This window comes from Myotis daubentonii, chromosome 7, assembly GCF_963259705.1.
Source record: "Myotis daubentonii chromosome 7, mMyoDau2.1, whole genome shotgun sequence".
Classification (NCBI taxonomy): Eukaryota; Metazoa; Chordata; class Mammalia; order Chiroptera; family Vespertilionidae; genus Myotis; species Myotis daubentonii.
In genome coordinates, this window is record NC_081846.1 from 28,354,297 (window position 1) to 28,381,295 (window position 26,999).

General features: G+C 41.7%; 1 protein-coding gene across 1 annotated transcript in view; it reads right to left on the reverse strand.

Annotated features, from left to right (window-relative positions):
• The window catches only part of COL4A4 (collagen type IV alpha 4 chain), a 94,821-nt gene extending 68,076 nt beyond the window's left edge, over positions 1 to 26,745 (reverse strand). Inside the window, exons 1-11 of the mRNA XM_059703355.1 lie at positions 26,610 to 26,745; positions 24,628 to 24,670; positions 20,713 to 20,787; positions 8,172 to 8,306; positions 7,344 to 7,388; positions 6,577 to 6,693; positions 5,109 to 5,177; positions 2,601 to 2,636; positions 1,241 to 1,303; positions 892 to 927; positions 637 to 678 (exon numbers count right to left, since the gene is read on the reverse strand). Coding sequence (XP_059559338.1) covers positions 637 to 678; positions 892 to 927; positions 1,241 to 1,303; positions 2,601 to 2,636; positions 5,109 to 5,177; positions 6,577 to 6,693; positions 7,344 to 7,388; positions 8,172 to 8,306; positions 20,713 to 20,787; positions 24,628 to 24,670; positions 26,610 to 26,671 — 723 coding nt within the window. The 5' untranslated portion in view covers positions 26,672 to 26,745. The remainder of the gene's footprint in view (positions 1 to 636; positions 679 to 891; positions 928 to 1,240; positions 1,304 to 2,600; positions 2,637 to 5,108; positions 5,178 to 6,576; positions 6,694 to 7,343; positions 7,389 to 8,171; positions 8,307 to 20,712; positions 20,788 to 24,627; positions 24,671 to 26,609) is intronic.
• Between the last annotated feature and the right edge of the window lie 254 nt (positions 26,746 to 26,999).

The following is a 26,999-nucleotide window of genomic DNA, read 5'->3' on the forward strand; positions in this document are numbered from 1 at the left end:
GGGACTCCCTGAGCGAGGGGATCCCGTCTGTCCTGCTAAAGCCCCACACCCAGCACTGCGCTGGCCTGGCACAGAGTAGATGCCAGTTTCTGAACTATTTGCCCACAGTTGTTGAAACAGCCATTCCCCAACTGCTACACATTCAGGCTTCTGCCAGAGGAGCTGCCATTTTGAAACACGTTAGCTTGTTGTGCCAACATTCAAGTTTCAGTGGAAAGGGCTATCGATGTGAGAGAAGGAGGCAGCAAGGATCGCGTATTGCTAGATGCTCTGCTTCTGGTTGTTTATGTTTTTATTTATGTGTAAAACTTGGGATTTTGATAAAATGATAAAGTTAAGGCAAACAAATCAGTCATTAAACAAAATTGCTACTCCGAATATAATATAGTATCAAAAATGTTCACTCTATTCCTGCTGGGGTGAATGGACTTGAGTTTAGAGTTTAATTTTGTCAGAACTGTCATTTTATAGTCAAGGGTGATGGTACCATAATAATTCAGCAAAGAAAAGTTTGCGGCCATTAAATTGGGCAGCGATGAGACAATGAACGCAGTTACGTGATCATCAGAACGGCCTCCACAACCCGGGCAGCACATACATTCCAACATGTGCTCTCCAGGCAAAAGGGATTCTTACCGGGTCTCCCATCTGCCCCTTGACGCCCATGCCAGGATTGCCCTGAGAAAGAAAAAACTAAATTAATTGAGTTGCTTTTGAATATTAAAGAAAGAATTACAAGTAAGACTTCCGGTCAAGCAATTTTTTGAAGTTCACTTATTAAATACATTGGGAAGGCTAGTGAGAGGAAAGACATCATCCCGACAGACATCAGTGGTCGTTAGTCTCACTGTACCTGGGTCCTATTTGTATATTTTCCTCATGGCTGCCTACCTTCACACCCGGACTCCCAGGATGGCCCCGAGGTCCCTAAATCAATGGCAAAAACACACAAATCACAGATCAGTTGCAGAAACCAGAATGTGTCTTTGATGGTTGTCCCAATTCCTCTTTAGGAAACCCTTAATTTAAAAACACCCATGGGCTTCCTATTACTGGGGAGGGGGGGCTGCTTGTTATACCCACCCCCCAGAGGGGCCCATGCTTCTCGATGGACTCACACAGGTAAGGAGTGGGCATGTGCTGATTCATCAGGTGATGTCCTCTCAAGGAGCCCACCTGTACCTGACCCAAGATGGGAACTTGGCTTTTAGAGGGGCACCATGAGCAGGGCTGTACTTACCGGTAACCCCGGCTCTCCTGGGGATCCCATTGGGCCTGCTGGTCCTCTAGCACCCCTTGATCCCTAAACATGAGAAAAATCGGGGCATTTTTTACCAAAATCCATAATCATCATTCACAGCAAGAGCTGCATGTAATCCCAGGTGGATATAAACTTCCAAAGGAGTCACAGTCCCAACACATGTGCCTGCTGGAGCAGCTATCTTCCCAGCAGCTCTGCCTCGGATGTAGGGCACAGAGCTGCGTGGGCCAATCTCTCTGGCAGGTGTGACAAATTCCTATGTTAGGCCCAAATTAAACACCAGAAACCAATCTACTTACTTACAGATAAATTTTGTAATAGCATAGGTAGAGAACAAAGAACCTTGTTATAGCTACTCCTAAATTCCATATATAACTTTGATACACAACAGGATGCTTTTTAGTTTTTAATATTAATTCGCATTAATATATGAAAATGTGAATGTATTTATATTCTTTAATATATTTTTAAGCGTGCCCTTTCAGATCAGTGTGAATAGAAATGCTGTCCCCAGTTTGAGGTCACGATGGTTAAGCCATAAGTCAACTTCCTGTAACCTGTAAGTTGTGGCATAATTACAGAGATTCACAAGGACAGCTGTGGAGAAAGGCTCTCTGCTCTCCCACTGACCCTGCCCAGGCCAAATGATTTGCAAGTGTGCAGTGAAATTGTTCTCTTCAGGAGGATGAATTTGTTTTTATTTTAACAGCAACATCAAGGTATCTCATTAATGACGTAGAACCAAGCTTCAGAAGTAGGAAGGAAATCAACCGGGGTAAGTACTCCTGTCCACAGCCAGAAGTCACCAAGTAAAATTATACGTTAACAACTGGAAGGTGGAAATTGATTTAAGTTGTAATCTTGTAAACATTGATAAACTGGAAAGACTAACATAATCATTGAATTTCAAATTTCAGGGAGATGAAAATGGTCCTAAATTTTAAATATGATACGCAATGACTGAGTCAGCAGTCTTTCCACCTGACATACATTAGTGTCTGGGCAGACTTCTCTCCTAAATATCAATGACTGTATATGTATCAGCAATACCAAATGATTGTTGAAACATAGAAGAGGAAGGTCACTGGAAGCTTGCCAAGGTTCCAGGACGGCCTCAAGGTGTGTAACCTGTGCGGTCAGGTGGGGTTTTGTGCTTGACTTCATGCTCTGCTCTCACCACCTTGAAATTCTTCATACTTTTTGAACAAGGGGCCTACGTGTTCATTTTGCACTGGGGGGTCCCGCACATTTTTCGGCTGGTCCTGCTGCGACACTTGCAAACTGTGGGGACAGGACGCTCTTTGGGATCACACAAAAGCACATGCCTGCTCAGACTTACTGGTAAGCCGGGCGGTCCTGGGTTCCCTCTGTCACCCTGCAATAATGACACATTGCTTTAAAAGAGCAACACCATTTCCTAAAACAGGTGATGTAAAAGTAGACGCACACACAGGAATCGTTTGACTAATGTTGTGGCCCCACCCCATAACAAAGAAACAGAATTTCCGGAGGATGAGGCCCAGAAATCAGGATTTGAAAAAGATTCCCAGGTGATTCTAATGTGTAGCCAAGGTTGAGAACTATTGTTCTAAACCCAGTGGTCCCGTTTCATCACAGTCTGTCTCTGGTCCACGTGCCAGACCCTGCCTCCCTTTATAGACACCCTGCTCCGTTGGTCATCCTAGAGTAAACGTAAAGGGAAAGGCGTGGAAATTCTCTCCCCGCTGCCTCTGTGCGAATCCACCACTTGTGACTCTGCCCTGAGACTCCACTTACTCTAAAGAATCAAAGGGACTGCAGGTTCTTTTTCAAATGTAAAATATAACACTGTAAAATATACGTTAGATAAAAGTTTACATTTTAACTATTTTGAAGTGGACAGTCCTGTGACATTAAGAGCATTCACACTGTTGTGCAGCCATCACGACCATCCATCTCCAGAGTGTCTCCATCTTCCCAATGTAAACTGTTTCCAGTTTACAATAAATACTAACTCTCCATTCCCCTCCCCCAGCCTCTGGCAAAAATCTTTTTCTCCTGTCTCTATGAATCTGATTACTCTAGGAACCTCCTATAAATGGAATCACACATTATTTGTCCTGTAACCCGCTCATTTCACTCAGCATAATGACCTCAGGGTTCATCTATGTTGTAACATGAGTCAGGATACTCTTCTCTTTAAAGACTGAGCAATATTCCATTGTATGTATATACCACTTTCTGTTTATCCATTCATTCCTCAGTGGACACTTGGGTTGCTTGCATCTTTTGCCTATTGCAGGGGTGGGCAAACTTTGACTCGAGGGCCACAATGGGTTCTTAAACTGGACCGGAGGGCCGGAACAAAAGCATGGATGGAGTGTTTGTATGAACTAATATAAATTCAAAGTAAGCATCATTACATAAAAGGGTATGGTCTTTTTTTTCAATAGTTTTATTCATTTCAAACGGCCGGATCTGGCCCGCGGGCCATAGTTTGCCCATGGCTGGCCTATTGTGACTAGTGCTCCTATGAACTTGGGTATACAAATATCTGCTCTTTGAATCCCTGATTTCATTTCTTTTGGGCATAGTATAATTGCTTAATTATAGGTTAATTAGGGTGTTTAAGCCATAAACAAAAGCATAGTTTTTATTGTCTAACAAGTATAAACAGACATAGAGGCCACACACAAATACTGTGAGCTCACTAAAGGGATCCCACTCAGGTGTGCCCACTCTGGTGGCATGAAACTCAGGGTTTAGTAGGAGCAACCTAGAGCTAGTCTTATCTAATTGTTGTAGAATATTCTACCTTATGACAAATGATCGTGTCATGAAAATGTACAATATCTCTCCTTCTGATTTATTCTATCTAGTGATCTCCTTCTTATCTATGGCTACTTGTTTTAGAGTGATGAAGTGGTCATTCAAGAGTTTATTTCTGAATATTTGTATACTGTTCTCTGCTAGAAACACAAAAGCATTTAATTTACCAAGGAGAGTATTATAAGGTTTCCATAATTTTCCAGTTCAATAGTGTTGACTCCTAGTATGCTGAGGTGCAAGTATTCATATTGCATTTTAACTACAAATAAAATAGTGCTTCCCAATGGGAGTAATTTTTTCTTCCCAAGGGGACACTTGGTAATGTCTGGAGATATTGTGTGGGTAGAGGTTGCTACTGGCATCTAACGGGTAGAGGCCAGAGATACTGTTTCACATTCTGCAATCCATAGGCCAGCCCTCACGCAAGTGATTATCTGGCCCCAAATGTCAATAGTGTCAAGGTTGAGAAACTCTGAAATGGTGTATCCATTGCCACTCGGCAAAAAATAGTGGAGAGGTATGTGTTGGAATGTTACAGCCAGAGCAGCTAATGCCAAGTGCTTCACACAAGAAGAATGGTGCCATCCCAGAGGACCAGGGGGAGGATAAGAACCAGTGTGCCACCTGGCTGGTATGGCTCAGTTGTTGAGCATCAACCCATGAACCAAGAGGTCACTGGTTTGATTCCTGGTCAGGGCACATGCTCAGGTTGTGGGCTCGATCCCCAGTAGGGGGCATGCAGGAGGCAGCTGATAGATGACATTTCTCTCTGATCAATATTTCTATCCCTCTAACCCTTTCCCTTCCCCTCTCTCTCTCTCTTTCTCTCTCTCTCTCTCTCTCTCTCTCTCTCTCTCTCTCTCTCTCTCTCTCTCTCTCTATATATATATATATATATATATATATATATATATATATATATATATATATATAAAACCCAGCATGCTCAGGGACATTTCAAAGGGAATCTCAGTTCATGTATGGGTTTACCTATGTTGGAGAAAAATTATTTTAAAGCCACCATGATCAGAATGCTTACCTGACTACCTTTAATGCCACCTAAAATGAACACTGAATTTCCTTTTTCTCCTTGTTCCCCAGGAAGGCCCTGAAAATAAAACATTCACTTAAGAGAGGAGAAAAGCACATTACTATTTTAGCATTTTATTTTCTATGTGAAATATCACTCACCAATAAAATTACCATTATAGTCATATTTCACTAGTGAAGATTTCTTTATTCTCTTCATTGTCATTATCACCTTAAGGTTCTCATATATAGTCATTCAGTATTCAGTTAAAATCTATTAAGAAATCTCCAAAGATAGAGTATCTACTAATTTATTTATATTATAAATATATGGTATATATGTATAGTTTATATATAGTATATACTAATGTATTAATAGATATTTATTAATTATATAGCAGGGAAATTTCACAACATAATGCACATGTATTATTCTTATAAATAAACATTGCAGTTGTCAATAATATGCCATAGAAACAGCTGTTTAAAAATTTAGTTTATTTATTTTACTATTTGTATTTAAAATAGAGCCTATGCACCCTTTATAAGATTTTAAAAATCAGCATGTTCCTTTTGTAAGTTTTTTGTATATAGCTGCACATTTATTTATGGTATTTTTAAAAAGTGAATGAAATACCTGAGTGTATCCTTTTTTTCCACACTTGATATCTTAATATCCCATTTATTAATATACCTCACCTGGGTTACCACATAAAAATTTTAACCATTTTCATATATCAAGCTCCTACAAAAGACATGCAAATGTCAAAGGTAGCCCCTCTTGGAAGAGTGCCTGGCTTTGCTTCCGATGGGAGAGACTCCTGGTTTCATGGTAAGCTCCTCACCAGGTCCCTTGAGCAATCAGATTGCAGTCCTTTACCCCCATAGTTCCAACAGGCATGGATTTCAGTCCCACGTTTGAGTAAAACAGCACCAGTCCTCAACTAACTGGTTCGAAATTCAGTTACCACTGCATTAACTAAGTAACTGCATGGAGCACAAACTTCACTGCTAGCTCGTGGGTCCACAGATCACCCCTACGTGACATGGGAATCATGATCACTGACTGATCACATCACTCCATTCAAAGCCTGTTGTGACGGGTTCCTGCACATCTGCTAGTTCACACACACACAGGTCTGCAGTGAACCCTGAATGATAAACAACATAATCTTTGGTCCTATGACAGCAGCCAGGAGCATCTCAATGGCACATCCATCAGCTCATATCGCTTCCTCCCTCAGAACCACCCAAAACATTCTTATGGCATGAAAAGAAAACCCAGCCTCCTGCCACAGGCTACGAGACCCCAGGTGTCCTAGGTCCTGCCCACCTCTGTCCTCATCCTCCAGCCGCCCCACTTGTTCACCGTGCTCCCCCACACTTGTCTTAACTCTGTTTCGTGAGCACACCAGGCCCTTCTCACTGTGGGGCCTTTCACTTAAGATTCCCGTTAGGAGGAGCTGTGGGTGTCTTACTGGGGGGCCTTCTGGGCCAGGAGCTCCTCTTTCTCCTGGAAACCCTGGGTCGCCTCTGGAGCCATTGCAGCCATTCATGCCAGGTTTGCCTCTGAATCCCGGAGGCCCCGGGTGCCCCTACAGGAAACAAAATGACAAGTGAAGCATTGTTTTGCAAGAACACTAGAAGACTAAGATTATGCAATATGGGTACCCAAATTATGGCAATGATGACTCACATACCACTTCATTTTGTGAGACTTCCTTCCCTATCCACAGTGCTATGTAGCATAGTAAAAATCCATAAGCAAATTTTAATATGCCCCCAATTTAAATTCATTCAGCTTGGAGTATTCTGGGAGGTTTGGGAGGAAACCTTCCTTTAAATCCTTAGAAAGACTCTAATGAATAGCAAAGCTCCCCAAAATACCTCTTCCTTCTTTCATGTGGTTTTCATATTAGAAACGAGAGTCTTAAGCCCACTTCCAAAAGTTAGGACTCGTCAGCAAGTAAAAACTGTCATTATGAGCAGGCATTCATTTCCAGAAGTATCTCTGGCTCCTGTTTTGGAGTGTTTTTCTCTAACCTATTTGAAAACCTTGCTATTCAGTAAAGTGTCTCGGTATTGGAGTTATTCCACAAAATTGAAATGCAACACCCTTTCATTCACTGAGGTGAGAAAATAAAGAAGAGTTTGCCATTTGCATATCTATTTTTTTGAACATGTGATTTTAAGGGTTTTGAGGAGTGTTTCTCCCTTCTTTGTGAGAAAATGTAGGGATACTTACAGGTATACCATCCAAACCTGGAAATCCAGGAACACCAGTGGGACCCTAAAATTCCAGATGATAAAACAAAGTTATAAAAGTCACTAAGTTATTAGACTAACAAGTTAATTTCCTCAAAAACATAAATAATTAATGCTCATCATTTTTAACCCTTAGCAGTCATGGTTACCTATTTTCACACACGCTTAAACACCAACATTTAAGAATGAACCTTTCATACTTTTTGTCCTAAGGAAGCCAACTTGGCAGCATCAATTGAAAGAAAACATCCAGTGCCCTGTAAGCTGGGAATTCAATGTCTCAGAATCTGTCAGTCCTGGAGAAGCAAACTCGTAAATGTGAGCGCAGGTAATTCACAGGATTGCTTTCTCACCCCTGCTCTACACAAATTAGGACACGATCTCAAATTCTCAACAAGGAAGAAACTATTGTTTTCTTTATCCATTCTATAGCATATTAAATGGTGTTTTTAAAGGAATAAGTTGAATCGACATAAATTGATTGATCTTTAAGCCACATGGTTGAGTGGTTGAGTAAAAAAAAAAAAAAAAAAAAAGCCCAGCATGGTGCACATAATGTCATTTAGGTGTTTTTTTAAAGCCATGAACCAGTACAACTCCCCCCTGGATGCAGTCATGCATTTAAGTGCAGAGAAAAGATCTAGATAAACAAGCTCCTCTGGAGGGTTTGGGGAAGGAGGGCTGCTATGGAAGAGGAGTCTAGACCTAATTTACTATAAGGCGCAAGCAGGTCCTACGTGTTTATAACAAGTCTGGCATAGCAGTGCTGGTGGGTGGCTAAGAAGCTTTCCCTTAGGAAAGGGCTTACCTTATCTCCTTTATCCCCTGCTGCTCCGGGAGGGCCGCTGTCCCCTCTCATCCCTTTCTCTCCTGGAATCCCAATGGGTCCTGGCGGTCCCAGTGGTCCAATAGGACCCTGTGGCCCTGGTGGTCCCGGGTGACCCTAAGAAGGAAGATTAAAAAGGGAGGTGGGCTGATTCTTAAGTAGCGCCTTCTAATGCAAATATATGACCACTGAGGCTTACAGACAACTGAAGAATTAGAGGTTGAGCAAACTCTGATATAGAAACACAAATGATTAATTAATTTATCGCAAAAATAAGAAACTGTACCACTGTCTTTTTCAATCTGGATTTAAGCAGTACAATAAATCGGAATTACCATAGGTACACACACTTATCTGTAAGTTGATAATAGTTCTCTTATTACTTTCATTCTGTCGATGACATTTATAAGTCTTGAGCTGTTTGGTGAAGCCAGGAACTTAAAAATAATAAAAGTCATATTACCATTATGTCAGTGATAAAAGTTAGGAGCAGGGTGAAAACTGCCAGGTCTTTTATTTACTCCAAATGGCCAATGATCCATCTGCCCTTTTAGGGAGAAACATTTATTTTTAGCTGCTTTTACTTAATTTCTTGTAAGTGTGAAGTAGGCTCTCCATGTGAGGTTATATTTCCCCAATCTGACTTTCCAAGACCAAGAGGTCACCTCTTGGTTCAAATGAAGAGGTTTCCTGAGCTCAGTTCTACCCAGAACCCACAGTGGGAACATTGCTGGCACAGCGGTGAGCAGCTCCTGCTCCCTGTTGCCCTCGCACTGTGTGAGGGGGACTCATCCACCGAATGAATGCTCAATCGCTGCCCTTTACAGATGCTGCAGGCCTCCCAGCTCTCTGTCCTGGAAGAAGCAAGCCTGCCTCTCAGGAGCACCCTCCCCTGCCCTGGCGACCTGCTCCCTGCCCGGTCCCGGGCCCCCTTCATCATTATATAATCGCTGCTATTTATTGAGTTATCCATAAAACTACTAAAAGCCTAGAATTCTCTAGGAAGTTTAAATGTATGAATATGTGCTAAAAAATAACAATAAAGTATAAAATATAATTACATGGGCACAAACCATTCAGGGGCATTTTGAGGGCAAATCAATTTACTCTAGATAGTGCAAAAATTCTAAGCTACAGCCTGAAAGTAAGAATAAATAATGACTTCAGCTTACCTTATCCTACTGGTGTTCATTAATCTTACTTGGTTACTTAATCAACATACGTTAAAAGTTCCCATTTTTCCTAAATGTAAGGCTCAGGAAATAACTGCTTTTTCATTAAGTTTATCTTTTCATCTTACATTTAATTTATACAAAACTCCAACATTATCTTTTGTGAGTGCTGTATTATTTAGGAACAACAAAATGCACGTTTGCACAGTCAAGGGTAACTGAGAAAGAGACAGCCAATTAACTGGCTATAAATCTCTCCAGTGTGTTTCATTTTAGACCCGAAAGGCCAAATCCAGTGAGCTACCGGAACTTCGGAGGGGAAAGAAAAAAAAAAGGAGAGGAATGTTTAACGCAGTGTAAGAATAATGGACCTCCATTCAGTACAGCGCTGAGTCCTGACCTGAGAAAGAGCCGTCTAAAACACTTCCGCAGAGAAATAAATCAGGAATGGCTGTCTGCATTAAGTTCTTCCTCCCACCTCCTCCTCCTCCCTGCCCTTCGTCTGCTACACTGACTTCCTTGCATTTCTGAACAAGCTCTATTCCTTCACAGACTGTGGTGTTCTGTCCAGAAGTGTCTCTTCTCACCCCCCCAGCCCAAGTCATCTCTCAGTGCCCCAGGGAAAAACTCCCCATCTCCTGCCCTCGCCCCCACACCCTTCAGAATCCCTTCAGAATCGGATGCCTGTCCAAGACGCCTCTCTAATAACACTTCTCACCTATACCTGTGATCATCTCTTTATCTCATCATGGGAAGAAAGGTAGAGGGCAATACATGCTTAATAAAATAACACAGACACAGACAATAGTGTGGTGAAGGCCTGGGAGGAGTGGGTGCGGGGTGGAGACATCAGTAATACTTTCAACAATAAAAACAAATTTAAAAAATAAAATAATTCAGTCAGACCCCATCCACCCTCCCCAAGGGAAGTCCCTGTACCCAGGAAGGTGCAGCTTCCTCTTGTTGCTGAACTGCCATCCCCAGGGCTTGGCTGAGAGCAGCTCTGGGATCCTGCGAGGATGGCTCCGCCCCCAGGAGCAGAGCACCGCCCCACCTGAGCAAAGGACCCTGAATGCAGTGAAGTTGGTGTTCTTTGTGGCTGAGTAGAACAGGGGCCTTCTTGTGCCTTAGTTTCAACCATATTAAACCCATATTAAACAGCAAATACAACACCTACTTTGCAATGGGAAAATCTGACATAAAACACTACATGCCTACATTTCAATGGCCTTTGGAAGACTTCGTTGTTTTATATTTAATGCGGTGTTTTCATATTAACAGGTATTTTTCTATAGGATAAAAATGTAAAGAAATACATTAAACCTTCTACAACAGCATTAAATCTGTCAGAAAGCTGCTCATGAAAATTTCCCAAATACCAGTCTTCAAAACAGTCACTGCTCATTCACCCAATTTGAGTAAATAATTTATCCCCACAATGGAGACAGTAATTCCATTTCATTCAGTCATGTCATATAAAAGGTGGGGAAGGTTGAGTGGATGGGAAGAGATCAACCAAAGAACTTGTATGCATATATGCAAATCCCATGGACAATAGGGTGGTGAAGGCCTGGGGTGGGGATAGCAGATGGGCTACTGGGGGTCAATGTGGGAAAAGGGGAAGTATGTAATACTTTCAACACTAAAGATTTTTTAAAAAGTGAAGTAGGAAATACTAAAAAAAACAACAACGGTGGCTATGAATAGTTATTTGAGCTTATTTATTGAACTACTAGAGGCCTGAGCCATGAAATTCGTGCAAGGGGCTCGGCCCTCGTAGCCCCAGCTTCATCCAGGAGGTCGGTCGTCCAGAAGGTTGTTCGGCTGTCCAGTCTAATTAGCACGTTATGCGTTTATTGTTATAGATAACAGGATTAACTTCATGATAAAAAGGTACAGGTAGCAGGCCCAGAACAGGCATTTCCACGACAAAAGAATCATTAAATAACCACAGAAGTATTTTATCTTTGTAAAAAAAAAGAGTTTAAATAAATATTCTGCTCCTAACATGCATCCTCTACCCATGAACCATAATGGGATCTACAATGAATTGCTCCACAGTATTCAATCCAACAACAAAAAAGCATGCCCAGTGGAATGACTGGCTCTCACACATGGTGCCCTGACTTTTTTTATTTTTATTTATTTATTTTTAATTAATTTATTTTATTTTATTATTATTATTTTTTTTTTGATGCTACTATTGACCCAGAATGGTCCCTGTGGTTTACTACTTTCAGTGAGAGACAGTGAAGTCAGAGAGCAGATTCATTGCCTCCAGAAACGACAATTGGCTGACAGCTGAGGAAACTGGCATGCCAGGTGAAGCCACCAGGCCATCCTTCTCTCTACTCAAAGGCTGGCTGGCACCGAGTCTCCGACCAGATCCACGCCTCCCCACTGTGCTGCAGCAGCGTCAGGCTCGGGGCCAGCTGTACAAATAACAGACAAAGGCCATCCCTTTGTCCGACTCTCTGAGGCCAGAGCATTCTTTTAGGATTCTGGCCCGTATGAATGGGCTATGTCAGGCGCGTCTCTCGAGCAGGGCTATGATCAAATGATTTTTATTTCACAACTTGGTACAAGAAATCAACAGATAAGAGAATATGTACATTTTTAAAACCAAAATCTGCAATCAGTCATTTGGGCTGCCACTGATCTGCTCATCCCTAGAAATCCAATGCTGTTCCCAAAGGAGGAAGCGGAGGCCCAGAGAGATGAATCAAGTGACTCGAGGCCACCTGGCCGTCACCTGGTGAAGCAGAGACTCAAACCCATCTTCTCCGACTTCAAAGGTCCTGCTTCCCTTTTTATCCCAGTCATTAGAACAGTGGTTCTCAACCTTCTGGCCCTTTAATACAGCTCCTCATGTTGTGACCCAACCATAAAATTATTTTCGTTGCTACTTCATAACTGTGATGTTGCTACTGTTATGAGTCATAATGTAAATATCTGATATGCAGGATGGTCTTAGGCGACCCCTGTGAAAGGGTCGTTTGACCGCCAAAGGGGTTGCGACCCACAGGTTGAGAACCACTGCATTAGAGCCTCACTCTCCTATGAACTCTCATTCCCACCCTGAAACAATAAACACCCAAGTGCTCATCAATGTCTTATAGCAAGCTTCCTGAGGCCAGGAACCCAAGTACGTATTACCTGAGCCTTGGCCGCTGCCTTGCACAGTAGAAATTCTACATATACACTCATGGAATGCTGAATCAATTCAGACTTTTATAATTAAAACTAACAAAAAAAGCATTCAGCAACACCTCTCCTGCTTTTTTCATGCTTGTTGGTGAATTCAAACATTAAGCCACTAGGTGACACTATAACATCACTTAAACCCTCTCTATGAGTCCTGGTCACTTATCCAGCTGACCTAGAGCTCCATAAATCCAAATCTAGACTTGGGATTCATGACATCCCCTGAACTGTGCAAGTCAGCCGTACACGACTGTGCACACAGCCGCTCACACCTCATCAGAGTCCTCCCAGGCGCCTCGGCCACCCACCCCTAACTGTCCCACACGGAGTCACCCTCTCCTTCCCATCAATTCTGCCTCCCAAATATTCCCGATGCCCACCCACTTCCCTCCACCTCCACACTCACCCCTTAAGCCCCCATGACCTCCCACCTGTAGCAGACTCCTAACAAGTTCTTCCTAACACTGTTGCACCCACTTACTCTTCAAACAGCAGCCAGGATGGTCCTTACCACATAAATTCAACCTGCCTCCACTCTTTCTAAAGTCTTCCACAGCGTCCCTCATCACCCAGGATAACCTAGATCCACTTTTCCAACTGCATCTCATGCCACTTGCTACCTCACCTATTCTGATCAAACCTTAGTGGCCACCTTGGGTCCCTCAAACATGCCAGCCTGTCTTTTTGCCATGCCAGGGCCCGAATAGAGACTATTCTCTCTGCTCAAACAGTTGGTAGTGGGCTGAATGGTGGCCACAAAAAGATATGTGCTCATGCTGATCCTCAGAACCTGTGGCTATTACCTTAGATGCAAAAGAAGTGATAGAGTTAAGGATCTTGAAATAAAGAGTTTACCTCGGATTATCCAGGTGGGCCCTACATGCCATCATATGAATCCTGATTAGAAGGATACAGATGAATTTTGATACAGACACACAGAGGAGAAGGTGGTGGAAAGACAAAGGCAGAGACTGGAGTGATGCGGCCACAAGCTAAGGAAGGCTGGCAGCCACCAGAAACTAGAAGAGGCAAGGAAATGATTCTCCTCTATTGCCTGTGGAGGGTGTATGGCAGTGCCCTTGCTTTTGGACTTCTGCCCTCTACGTCTTGTGAATAAATAAATTTCTATTGTTTTAAGCCATCAAACATGTGGCAATTTGTTAAGAACAACACGAACTAACAGGACATGCTTCTTCCAGGCTGTTGCTAAGGGACGTCTGATTCCACCCAGTCCAAGCAGAGGTGTTAACCCATAGTTCCCTTGCCCCATCACACCCACACACATGCTCCTATGCAAGACCAAGTTAGGGCACCAAACTATGCACCCAGGGAATGAGCGAGGATCTTTGTCTGCCTAGAATGGTGCCTGGCACTCTGCAGGCACCAGAAGTAACAGCTGGAGGGTTATTCCTGGTAGGCTCTGAGCTCCAGGCCACAGGCACTTTCTTTTTTACCATCAAGGCCTCCCAGCACATAGATGCCTGGCACATGCAGAAGGCTCAGGGGCTGTTTGCTGAATGAATTACAGATAAGACTGTAGGACAGAGGAGTGACAATATTAGCACCTTGCAGACATAGCTGTTTTCCCTGTGGATCTCATCCCAATTTACTGAAAATAGTATTTGAAAGGAGAAATATATTTTCCTTTCCTACAAACTTTGGAATTCAGCTTTTTAACTCATTTACACAGAATTTTCCCTTGCACTAGAGAGTGTTCTTAGAGTCACAAACACTGCTTCCCATGTTGCTACATGGGACATGCCCTGCTTTGGGAGACACCTGTACATAGCCCCTATTTCTGACCAACAAGGCTGCCTCCACTCTGGTAATGACCTTGATCCTCTCGAGTTCAGCATAGTCCCACATTTGCTGAGCTCTGCGCTGGTCTGGCCTGGGTTCACGCTGGGTCACAGAGCTCCGCAGTCGTTGCTATGGAGTTGAACCCCACGTGAGGAGACCACAGGCTCGCTGCAAATCACACTTAATGAGGTGACTGACGGGGCAGACAGTCCCAAATCGACCTTCAGACCCAAACTGCAACTAGGATTCCTGAGGGAGGATCTGCACACTTGGCCTGTTTGGAAAATGATGCATTCCACAGCCCGGAAGGCAAGTATAAGCTGTTTCTCTAACACAAATGTTGGAGTTAAAGAGAGGGATTCGTCAGTGCCCCAAGCCATGCTAGTTGCAGTTATTCTTCCAGGTAGATACCAGCTACTACTGCTCCTGCACCACTGGGATTAGGAAGCCAAATAGTATAAAATGATAGGTATGTCTCCTCCCTCTGCCTCCCGGATCCTCACGCCCTGTTCAGGAATACTTCCTCAGGCACCTGCAAAAAATAAAAAATCCCACAACTAAAGATTTATTCTTTTCACTTTTTCAAGTTTTTCATTCTCCAAAAATCAATGTAAACAACTCCCATCAGGGAAAATGCGTTAACAAGCTAAGTCAAAGTTATAAACTGGCAGCTGGCAGGCTGAGTTCTACTGGGACACTTGTTAATTGTTAGGCACTGTTTTTTTTTTTTTTAATATGTTTTTATTGATTTTAGAGAAGGAAAGGGAGGATAGAGAGAGAGAAACATTGATGGGCTGCCTCCTGCATGCTCACTCCTGGAGATTGAGCCCACAGCCCGGGCATGTGCCCTGACCAGGAACTGAACTGGTGGTGACCTCTTGGTTCATGGGTTGATGTTGAACCACTAAGCCGCTCTAGTCGGGCAGGCACTGTTTTTTTGTTGTTTTGTTTGTCTGTTTGTTTGTTTTGAATTCTGATGCCTTTATGTAACAAATGTACTGTTCAGCTCCCGATGGTCCCCTCCCACTTGCTGTCCCCCAATGGCACTGGGCCAAATCTGCCAACTTCTCAGCTGTCACTGGAACTTGCTTACATCAAAATGTATCATAATTGACTACATGAGCTTTAGGACATAAAAAGAACTGCTCTGAACCGCTTAACAGGCTGAACTGGAGTCCAGCTGTGTGAGTGATAAAGACTCAGTTCTAGAACTTTGTGTGCAAATAACTTAATAAAAAAAGGTAACAATTATTAAAACTTCCCAAGTAAATTCCATTTTTATCATGAAATGCAGGCTCTTAGAAGTGTACGGAATAAGTGAGTGAGACTCAGAAAAAATACTCTGAGGACATTTTTCAGTGATTTGAAATCCCCAAAGGAAAGTCTGAAGTGTTCCTATGTGATTTTCATTTTCATACCAAAAATAACTAAGACGGGTCTTGACTTTTAAGCCATTTGACCTCCTTGTACGTAAAACCACTAAGTTATAAAGTTGTATTGATTTAATGGTTGCTGTACTTTTTGAGTGGGAAACAATGTGGTTATATTGTAGTTTAGAAAAAATCTATAGAAAGTGTCTTTATTACCATGCTAGCCATAAAGCAGAACTTCTAAAAGGTTTCATCCTAGCCTATAAAAACATGTGATTTTCCCTGCAAGGAGATAACCATCAAAGAACATGGACATTTTCTCCCTTGAAACTTATCATGAATAACTTATAATTCTACCCAACGCCAACTCATCACATCCTTAAATAGGGATTATCACAGAGTTTGGGGAGATGCTATGAGAGTCATAAAATATTTGGGGAAGCCAATAAAGCGGCTATTATATATGAGAAGCCATACCCCCTATCATAGCTCCACAGGCTGCTAGAGCTGCGAGGAACAGGACCAGCCCTCTGATACAAACCCTTATTTCCCAGGTGAGGGCTCGAGCCTGAAAGAGACTACCTCAGACTCCAGTTCTTTCCGGGATGCTACTGAACCCTTACAAGGTCCAAGTGCACAAGTTTGTGGTCTTATTTGTTGCTGCTACACCAAGTGCTCATTACTGGCCCTACCTGAAATTCACAAGGGAATTTGAAATATGTGCGATGACTCATTTAATAACAGATTCAGGTGCTGTGGGGGCGGGGAAGACTGGGGGAGATACTCCCCGCTAATTCCGTTCCCCTTCTCTTGGATGTGGCAGGTGACTCCACACCCACACTACAGCTAGTCCACCAGCTCGGGATCCTGAACCCTATCCAAGCTAGAGTCTGAATTTTAATTTATGGATTTATGTATATTAACTACCTTTTAGGTGCCACCTAATATGATCATCTCAAAGAAGTACCAAAAAATGGCTCCCACACCCTGTTCTCAAAGGGGAGAAACAAAAGTAGGCAACTTAGACTTCTACAGTGTCCACTATGGGCAGGAGGCAGCATACACATGTAACATGTCCACATGATCACCTTTATGAAGTATGTGCTTTACAAGCTAATCAAGAGGGTCAGACACATCCACACGTGAACTCAAACAGAGCCACCGTCAGGGTATGCGAAGTGAAGGAAAGCAGGTGCCCCTAGGGAGCACCCACACTGGCTGACCCAGGCAGGAGGCTTGTGGGAGTGGCATCTCCACTGAGTTCCTTTGGGGAGGGCAGGAGAGAGAGAGACGCAGACTGGAAGTGGAAAGGGCAGAGAAGTGGGAATGTTCAGATAATGTTCAAATGTTGAAAACTATATTTGAAAGCCCCCATGGGAGGGTAAGGGGCCTGACTGACACAGCTGGAGAGGATCAGGGGGAAGCAGTAGTGATTACTGATGAAACACTTATTGAGGCCAGACTCAGCCTCCAGCCATACGTTGGTGACACTGAACTTCATTCTGTAGGCATTGGGGGAGCTGCCCTTGGACATGTCCCAGCCCCACGTCAACCTTAAGCTTCAGTGCCCAGTTAAAACCCTAACCTCAGTCATTCCAGGGCGGGGGCAGCCTGGCTTCCCACAATGGCTTTAGACACAGACAGCAGTTTTGATCTGGGGCTTGAACAAACTCCTCTCTCAGGCAGTAAGCCATAAAGAGTACATAGTCTTTCTTAGGAATGCCTGGCTAAGCTCCTAATGGCTGTGCTGCCTCAAACAGATGCTCTAACCTCTAGAATTCAATATATTCCTATTTTTATAGCCCACCTTGAGCTGTAAACATGGCACAAGAGATGGTATGCTAGTTGGCTGGCTGCTGAGGACGTGGGAAGCCCGCCTCCCAACCCACCTCCAGTTATGCACAAGTCACACTCCCAGATTCCCAGCTGGTAGACTCCCCAGCAACTTGCAGCCTTCTCATGGGACCATCTGTCTCAGGAAGGCCAGAGGTTGACCAGTGTTCCGCACACAGCAATCCCTGACCACCCAGAATCAGGGACACCGACAGCAGCCTGTGCCAGGAGCCCTCCCAACCATGGGCTGATGACTGTGTTATAGGACACACAGTACACCCTCGACATATGCAATTACTTGTGACTATTGAAGAGCCCAAGGAAACTGAGAAGAAAGGAGCCACGGTGTAAATATGAAAAAACCAAGGCTTGGGCAGCTTGAAATGTCCACCTGAGCTCACAAAGTTATGACTAAAACTGACGTCTGAACCTTTGTGTACTCATCTTCACCTTGATCCTGGGGCAAATGCTGGGGGGAAGCCAGACACCAGGTGTGTGACCTGCTTCTTCCCCATATAAGCAAGTACTTAAAACTCTTGGAAACTCTGTTCCTTGTATTGACAGACAGAAATAATATTATAGTGGCCTTACAAGCTGTTGTAGGATTGGGGCAAGGTCCCTCAACCTTGGCACTATTGGCATTTGGGGACAGAAAGTCTTTGATGTGGGGACTGTCCAGTGCATGGTAGGAGGCTGAGCAGAGTCCCTGGCTTCTACCCACTAGAACCAGTAGCACCCTGTTCCACCCAGTTGTGTCAAACAAAAAATGTCTCTAAATGTTGCCAAATGTCCCTGATAAAACAACTCTCAGCCTCATTTAAATCGGAGGACCACACCAACCTGGCTTTATCCAAGCAACTGGTCCTCTCTGTTGGGTGGTGCCCCATCCCCTTCCTGCCACAGAGCTGATCAATCCATATTTCTAGGGTCTCAAGCTCAAAAAGTCTTCAAATTTAGATGCACTGATTTCTTTTCTTTTTTATGTATACAATCTTAATATGTTTATATTAACAATGTCACAAAAACCAGCCTTTTTATCCTGAAAAATGTGTGTATTTACATGGAAAAGGCTAAAGCATTTCTTAGAGTGCTAGTTTTTAGTGTCCCTACTTTTAAAAATTGAGTTATAATTGACATATAATATGATATTGGTTTCAGGTATACAACACAATGATTTGATATTTGTATATATTGCAAAATAATCACCACAATAAGTCTAATTAGTAGCCATCACCGCATGTAGCTACCAATTTTTTTCTTGTGATGAGAATCTTTAAGATCTACTTCCTTAGCAACTTTCAAATGCAGAGAACAGTTAATAACTACAGTCACCACGCCGCGCATGACAGCCCCAGGATTTATGCTATAACTGGAGGCTTGCACCTTTTGTTTTTAAATTATTTCATGAAGTACAAATTGCCAATTATAAAAGTAGTCAGGCAGATGTAAGGTACAGCATATGATATTGTAAAAACTATGTATGGTGCCAGGTGCATCCTAGACTTATTGGGGAGATCACTTCATAAATGTCTAACCCAGGGGTCCTCAAACTACGGCCCGCGGGCCACATGTAAATACAAATATTGTATTTGTTCCCGTTTTGTTTTTTTACTTCAAAATAAGATATGTGCAGTGTGCATAGGAATTTGTTCATAGGTTTTTTTTAAACTATAGTCCGGCCCTCCAACCGTCTGAGGGACAGTGAACTGGCCCTCTGTTTAAAAAGTTTGAGGACCCTTGGTCTAACCACTATGTTGTATACCTAACACTGATATCGTATTATATGTCAACTGTAATGAAAAATTAAAAATTATATCATAAAGTAGCTTGAAAAAGCTCATGATAAATTCTGATCACTGAAATCTTTGAAGTACTGAAGAAGACACTAAACAGCTTAAAAGAAGGGATTTGCCCCAAGCTCAAGAAGGCAGTTGATGGACAAAGAAACCCCATACACATTGCACACTTACCAGGTGAAGATAAACAGATGCTATGGGAGAAACATATGGTCCTTTCTCTCAGGACAACAATATTTCAGTCCCTATCGACTGATCTTTACCGAATCGTGCTTTCAGAGCTTCATGCACAGTCCCATAGGATCGACTTGGACATGTTTCAACAGAATCATCACTCTGCCTCAAACACTGTCCAAAGCTTCTGAAACACACTCCTTCCCTATGAGATTGTGGAAGTATTTTTAATCAAAAGAATTTTTGATTTAATTTTCTAGCACAAGTGAGTTAGTGGGCTGCCAGCTGCTGTTGCCACAATATAAGGGAGAGTTTTATAAATGCCCAATAGATCCACTATACCCAAGAGGGTTCTTGTGCATTCAAGACCAGAGAGTCTAGTGTAGTGATTAAAAGCACCACTCTGGGTGGACTTGAGCAAGACACTGCAGGGCTCTGTGCCTCAGTCTTCTGCACCGAAAGGTCAGTACAAGACTATAAGAGAGTTGTTGTGAGAAGTCAGTGCTTGGCACAGGAGAAATATGTGAGAAATGCCGCTATTCCTTTTATTATAGATCACTATTCCACAGGATTTCAACAGGTGTTATCCAAAAAAGAGTCTTATAGTCCAATGTCTGGAAACACTAGTTTAAACAAAGTTAAACAAGCTTTAAAAAAACAAACAAAACTAACTGCAGCCCTTCTCAGAGCCTTTAAAATGCTGATATGCAACATGAGTATCAAGAGGGCCACCCAGGATGTCTCCTTTAACAATGGGACCCTTTCTGCAGCTGGGAAATCACTGGGTGAAACACTGCTGCCCAGACTGTCTGCTAAGCATGGTCTAATGTAATTGGGATTGCTTATCAGAATGTACAGAACGTTGATTATAAAAGATACAAACATTGCCGACTACCAGAATGTGCTGAGAATCCAGGACTACTTACTGTTAAATATTCCCAATGGCTCAAAATTCAGAATGCTGTCCATGTTGATTTCTTAAAAACATTTATTGTGGTAAGAACACTTACCACTAGCTTAACCCTCTCAACAAATGTTTAAGGAAGCATAGACAGAATGCTATACGGCAGATCTCTAGAGCTTACTCAACTTGCTTCACTGAAACTTTATGCCCTTTCATTAGTACCTGCCCATTTCCCCTCCCGCAGCGTCCGTGGGTGTTTACATCACTTACCCGAGCCCCCTTTTCCGGAAAGCACTGGCAGACAGAGCAATCTCTCCCTCCACAAGGAGTGAACTTCTTTCCACTCTGGAAGGTGAAACATCTGATTCAGTACATGCAACCCATTCCTTAGCCGCCTACGTGATACACACATTACAGCAAGCATGCTTGCGTTGCCTGACTCATGAGGAGTCCAGAGTACACCTTTACCTTTGAGTCTGTGAAAATAAAAGACTAATAGCGATAGATAAAAAGGCAGAGGCTTTACCTTGTGGCTTGATAAAAAAGAGGATTGATGACTTTGTGAGCAAGAGTAAAAGTCTGTGTGGGCCAGGATACAGTATGTCAGCTAGGGCTTCTAAAAGGCTCTTTTGAAGCTAATTGGCTTTCACCAGAACCTTCGGCATTTCTCCCTCCAATTTAAGATTCATTTACTAAGTTGTGGATGATCTTAGAGTGTAAACTGTGTAGTTAGGGGAAATATAAGGACACAATGATGCCTAATTCAAAGTATAAGTTTGACTTCTTTTCTTTTTCAGGACTCTCTTGTTTTACCTCCAAGATCAGCTAGGACGTGTCTCCTTCATGGAGTCCCTCTTATGTCAACATTCTGGTAACAAATTGTTCTTCCTACAATTTGCTGATGCTTCAAGATGGTTCCTCCAATGTGTCTCTCAACCAGAAAGCTCCTGAACTTAAATAATTTGGACACTTTCCCCACTTTCCCTGACTTTTCTTCAATACTCTCTTTAAAGACTCATGTATTTTCTTAACTTAAATGCTCCCCAAACACACACATGCACTAATTTGGGGGAAATTAGTCCCCTGCTCTCGCAAATCCTCATTATCTGTATCCAGAGTCATCCATCACTTCAAAAGTGTATTTCCAGAGGAGCTGTTTCCATTTCTCAATGACGGTGCGGTGGAGATGAGCTCTGGGCTTTGTCACTGGCTCGGGCTGCAATTGGGAGAGTGGTGCCTAAAGCAGCTCCAGGTGCCAGGAGCTGAGGGCATTAACGCAAATGCCAGAAAGGCATGACCCAGCCAGGCCCAGCGCTCACTGCAGCGTGCGTGTATTAACCACACATTTTTGTAACTGATAGATCGTTTTAAACTCAAGGCTGTAAACTTAAGTCTTTAGATTAATGTATAATGGGGAAACAAAACAGTTAAACCAATATTTATAGTTCTGATGGAAGTTTTATATATATATAAAACTATGTACCAATGTAGGTACATAGATATGTATGTGAATATATATATATATACATACATATATATGAATATGCACCTATATAAATATATGTATATGGGAGGGAAAGGAATCTATCTAGCATGTTTTTTTTCCCCTTTTCAATCACATAATTTAGACTTTTTTTTTTTCAGGAAAATTATACTCAGAAACAATCCAAAAGAAAATATCTTTACATTAAGCAATAATGAAAAGACATCCTTATAAACAAAACTCTTAATGGATCATTGAAAGTATATAAGAATTTAAACCTTGACAAGAGCCAAGCAATTAGATAATTAAAGTTTAAAAAATGTATTTGAAGTTTTAGAAATAGATGCCTCTTGAGTTTTGAGTAACTCTGTTATTTTTGATGTAGAAACATAGAGTTCAAAACCCTGGTAAGGTAAAAAAGAAAATTAAATTAATAAATGCCCAGGGCCAGATGAGGACAGCATGAAAGCATTAAAACAACTAGTCTGAACACTTAGGTTCATTTGAGGTTGGGTTCATTACTATGTGTTCAGTGAAATATCAAAACAACCAGGGAAAAAGGAGGGGCAGTTGATCCAATGGCTTGATAATAAAGGCAAGTTTGTTGTTTTATTGGTTTTTTTGTGTGTGTATTTTTTTAACTTCATTGTGCCAAGCATCACTGAGATATTTGGGAGCAAAATTACATTCAGAGAAGAATCCATTTAAAATAGATCAGCAGATTCTAATAAAGAAACAGAAATAGTTGTATGTAAAGCTTTGACTTGGAATAATAAAAGAAAAAAGCAAGAGGTGATTTTAGTCTCTACAAAGTTCTTCTACATTAGACACAGCCCAATAAACAGCATTTGAAAAGGAGGAGGCGTGTATAGAGGAAGAATCTTAAAAAACAGATTGTAGGAACCCTTTAAAAGAAGATAAAGACTCTATCTCAGACAAGTCAACATTCAAAATATATACTGTACTCACTGGCAATATACTGACATTCTCTAAAACCAATGTAACTTCTTCAAAGAGAAAAAAGGAAAAGTCATGATCCATTTTATGATAGATATTTTTAAATAAATATTTATTGCATAGAAAGTTTAAGAAAATAATGTTATTAATTTATAGATTAGTCATCTGCCCTATATTTGTACCTCTATTTTCTTTTTTGAAAAATAAATAACATATGCACATGATTTTAAAAAAAACCACACCAAATAGTGCAAAAGAGTATAATGGGAAAAGACATTTTCTCTTCCATCGTGGCCTCCCATTCTCTCACCTAGAGGTAATTGATCTCCTTAAATTGGTGTCTGGGTATTTATAAGCACATTCACATGATTATCACATGCATACACACACAACTTTTTGGTGTGGTATATTTTCCTGTGTCTTGCTGTTTTCACTTAATCAGATGTCTTCAAAATCATGCCAAAACAATACATTTGGCTACAGACAAAGTATTCTAACTTGTGTAATCAGTCTTTACTGATGGAAATGTAACTCTCTCCCTTCTTTTGCTACTGAACAATATCCTGCAACTAGTATTGTTGTGCATTTATCTTTATGCACAAGTCAATGTAAGCATGTATGATACATTCCAAAAAGATAAATTCTGGTGTCAACAGGTACGTGCACTTAAAATCTTGAAAGTTAAATTGCCTCCCACTGATACTGCAGCAATTTATATCTCCACCTTTACAACCCAACTATAGCATAGCCACTCCCTGTGTGAACTCCAGAATCTCTGCATACACAGGCTGCTGGGAAAATCCAGAGCAGGACGATCTTTGGTTCAAGAACCAAATTCATTCATATGGAACATAAAGAACAAAGTAAGTGAAATTTAGGACTCTATAAACCTTCATAATAATAATAAAAAGAATTTAATACAAAAATAAACAGGAATATCAAATAAGATAAATAGAAAAATCCATGCACATATATTTCAGTGTGTTTTCATTTATTGTTTCAGGTGATGCTCTCAAGTGCATGTGAACTGAGCTGGATAAATCTTATCATCTTTACTTCAATCAGGATAAACTGAGTCTTGGCTAGGTTAAGAGATCAATCATTGTCACAGCCAAGAACCAAGACTTCTCATTTCTGAACACAAATGCCTTCTACTCCTGACTGATAAGAAGAGAACAGAAAGAAGCTTTCTATTTGATTTGCTTTGATAACTTGCATCGCAGAATTGGATTGGGTGGATCCAAGCTGGAGAGATGAGATAGAAATGTGTTCACTAGAGTGATTTAATGCAGCCCAGCTGTCTTAAGATCAACCTGAGTTACAGGCAGCCCATTGAATTTCCCCAAAACATCTGAAGTTGGTTTTTAATAACTTAGATTCTTAGATCTTATTACAGAATGTTCTAGTCTTATCTTACTCCAGAGTTAAAATTTCAAATTTAATCTTATATTTCTTGATTTAATCGTGAAGTGGCCCAGCTGCTTCCTGACCCTCTCCAAAACATGTTTTTAAGAAAGGATTATATTATAAAATAAAAATATCTCCAATATCATTTGGAGGCAGTTTGCTAAGCAGTCTTGACTGTAAAAGATAAAAGAAACTTTAGAGTTCATCTACTCCAACACTTCATTTTACAGATGAGAAAACTGAATCCCAGGGAGCTACTTGCTTAAAAATATAACAAAAACAATGCATTCAATAAAGTGAATTTTCAGCATGCCATCAGAGCTAATTAATGTACTTACCCCATATGCAAGTTGCATAGAGAAGAGAATAAGTATAAGTGACCTACAAAAAAGCAAAAATGCAGATGAATTTAAACTGTCCCTTTTCATGCAAACCACAATAAGTAAGTAAATAAATAAAGGAATTAATTCTAGAAAACTTCTTATATTTAATAGGCTGTTGACACCAGCTGATTGTCATTGGTGACAAGATAAACGTTATCCTCTCTCTAGCGGTCTTCATTACCTTTTCCCTTATTAATCAGTCCAGAAGTACTCACACCCCTTGGTGAGGTCCTCATTGTGCTGGGTACCATGGAGACACTGAAGGTGAAGCCTGGTTGGATAGATGAGTGAAGGAAAATGACTCTCAGAATGAAAACTAGAGAGGAGAGGCTTTGCCCAGGGACGGTGCAAAGACAGTGCATGCTGAATGACATTAAGGAAAGCCAGCTAGAAGGAGGTAGGAGGGAAGGAAACCTAGCTGGACAGGGAGATAGTTTGGAAAGGGACGCAGAAATGTTGAATAATGTGCTCAAAAAGTCACAGGCAGACTGGTACCAAGTCAGGGGGGCGAGGGGGAGGCGGTCAGGTCAGGTCTGAGTCCCATCACTCAGTCCTTCCTCTCCTCCTGCAGTATATGTTAAAAAATAATGAGCTCTTTAACGAACCATTCAAAATTAAGATTACTTTGCAGTTTCCTCCACATCCTCTTTAAACAAGTAAGACCTGATGGCACTTCTGATAACTACATGCCCCTTTCCACCACCCTCTCCTCCTTCATTGCCCAAAATACGTGTTCATCAGCTTGAAAATTTTTCATATTTTTCATTATTTAATGTTTCTCTGCCTTAACTCCCAAAGTCCCTTTTAGTCACTTGTAACAATATCATATTAGCTTCCTACTGCTGCTATAACACATTACCACAAACTCAGAGGCTTAACACATAACACACATTCATAATCTTATGGTCTGGGGGTCAGAAGTCTGAAATGGGTCTCACTGGGTCTCACCGGTGAAAATCAAGGCATTGGCAGGGCTGTGTTTCTTCTGGAGATGCCAGGGGAGAGTCGGTTTCCCTGCCTTGCCTGGATTCTAGAGGCTGCCCGCATTCCTTGGCTTGTGCTCGCTTCCATCTTCAAAGCCAGCAGGGGCAGGTCAAGTCTCTCCCTTGCTGTATCCCTCTGACCTCTTCCTCTTCTACCACATCCCTTCGTGGACTCTCACTCTCCTGCCTCCTTCTCCTACTTCGAAGGGCCCTTCTGATTATACTGGATCCACCCAGCTAGTCCAAGATAATCTCCCCCTGGAAAGGTTAGCTGATTAGCAATCTTAATTCCACACGGGACTGTAAATCTCCCTTGCCACAAAACAAAACATAGTCATGGGATTAGGATGTAGACTTCTTTGGGGGCATGTATCCTGTTTACCACACTCATGAAATGCATTGAGCTAACTCTGCTAGTTATAGGGACTCTGCTGCTCTGGACATAAAGGAAACGTTTTGCACTTCAGAGCCAGTGTGTAAGAGCCAGAACCTGCAGCCTTTAAGTGGGCACCTTCCCATTCGGTAAGAGTATATGGGTGCAATTCAGGGAGAATAGAAAGGATTTGTGTTTAATAATAAAAACGAGATGCAAAATGGCAGGCATAACCCATCGATTTCTGGAATGACTGGCTTTTTGACACATGAAGCATTCACATAATTCATACCTATAAAACCAACATAGAGCCCTAGCTGGTTAGGCTCAGTGGATAGGGTGTGGGCCTATGGACGGAAGGGTCCCGGGTCCAATTCTGGTCAAGGGCACATGCCTAGGTTTCGGGCTCAATCCCCAGTCGGTGGCGTGCAGGAGGCAGCTGATCAATGTTTCTCTCTCATCAATGATGTTTCTATCTCTCTCTCCCTCTCCCTTCCCTCTGAAATAATTTAAAATTTTTTTAAAAAAACAACAACATTGAGGAAGCATTATTATTGAATAAAAGCACTGAGGATACTCACCAGGGCTTTGTGGCCAAGAGCTTGAACCGCCTGAGAGAGCATCTTACTAACTCCATGTGCATAGCTTACTGCACAGCCGGTCTGAGTCCTCAGTCTTCTCTTCCAGATGATTCCCGTTCGTAAGTGAGGTTTAAAGTCTGTACATGGTAAACATAAACATATCCCTTAAAACACAGTATGGATTATAAGGTTGAAATAATTACTTTCCTTGTTCATAGTTAGTGATGAAAATATTCAAAACTTCAAAAAAATATTTTACATAATCTTTCCTTAGTGGGAGGTAAACTGAATAAATATCCATTTTTATTCTTAAAAATAAAAATACTCTCAAATTCTTTATATGTTAAATATATTTTTGAGAAGTAAAAAGATGTATCTATATACACATAT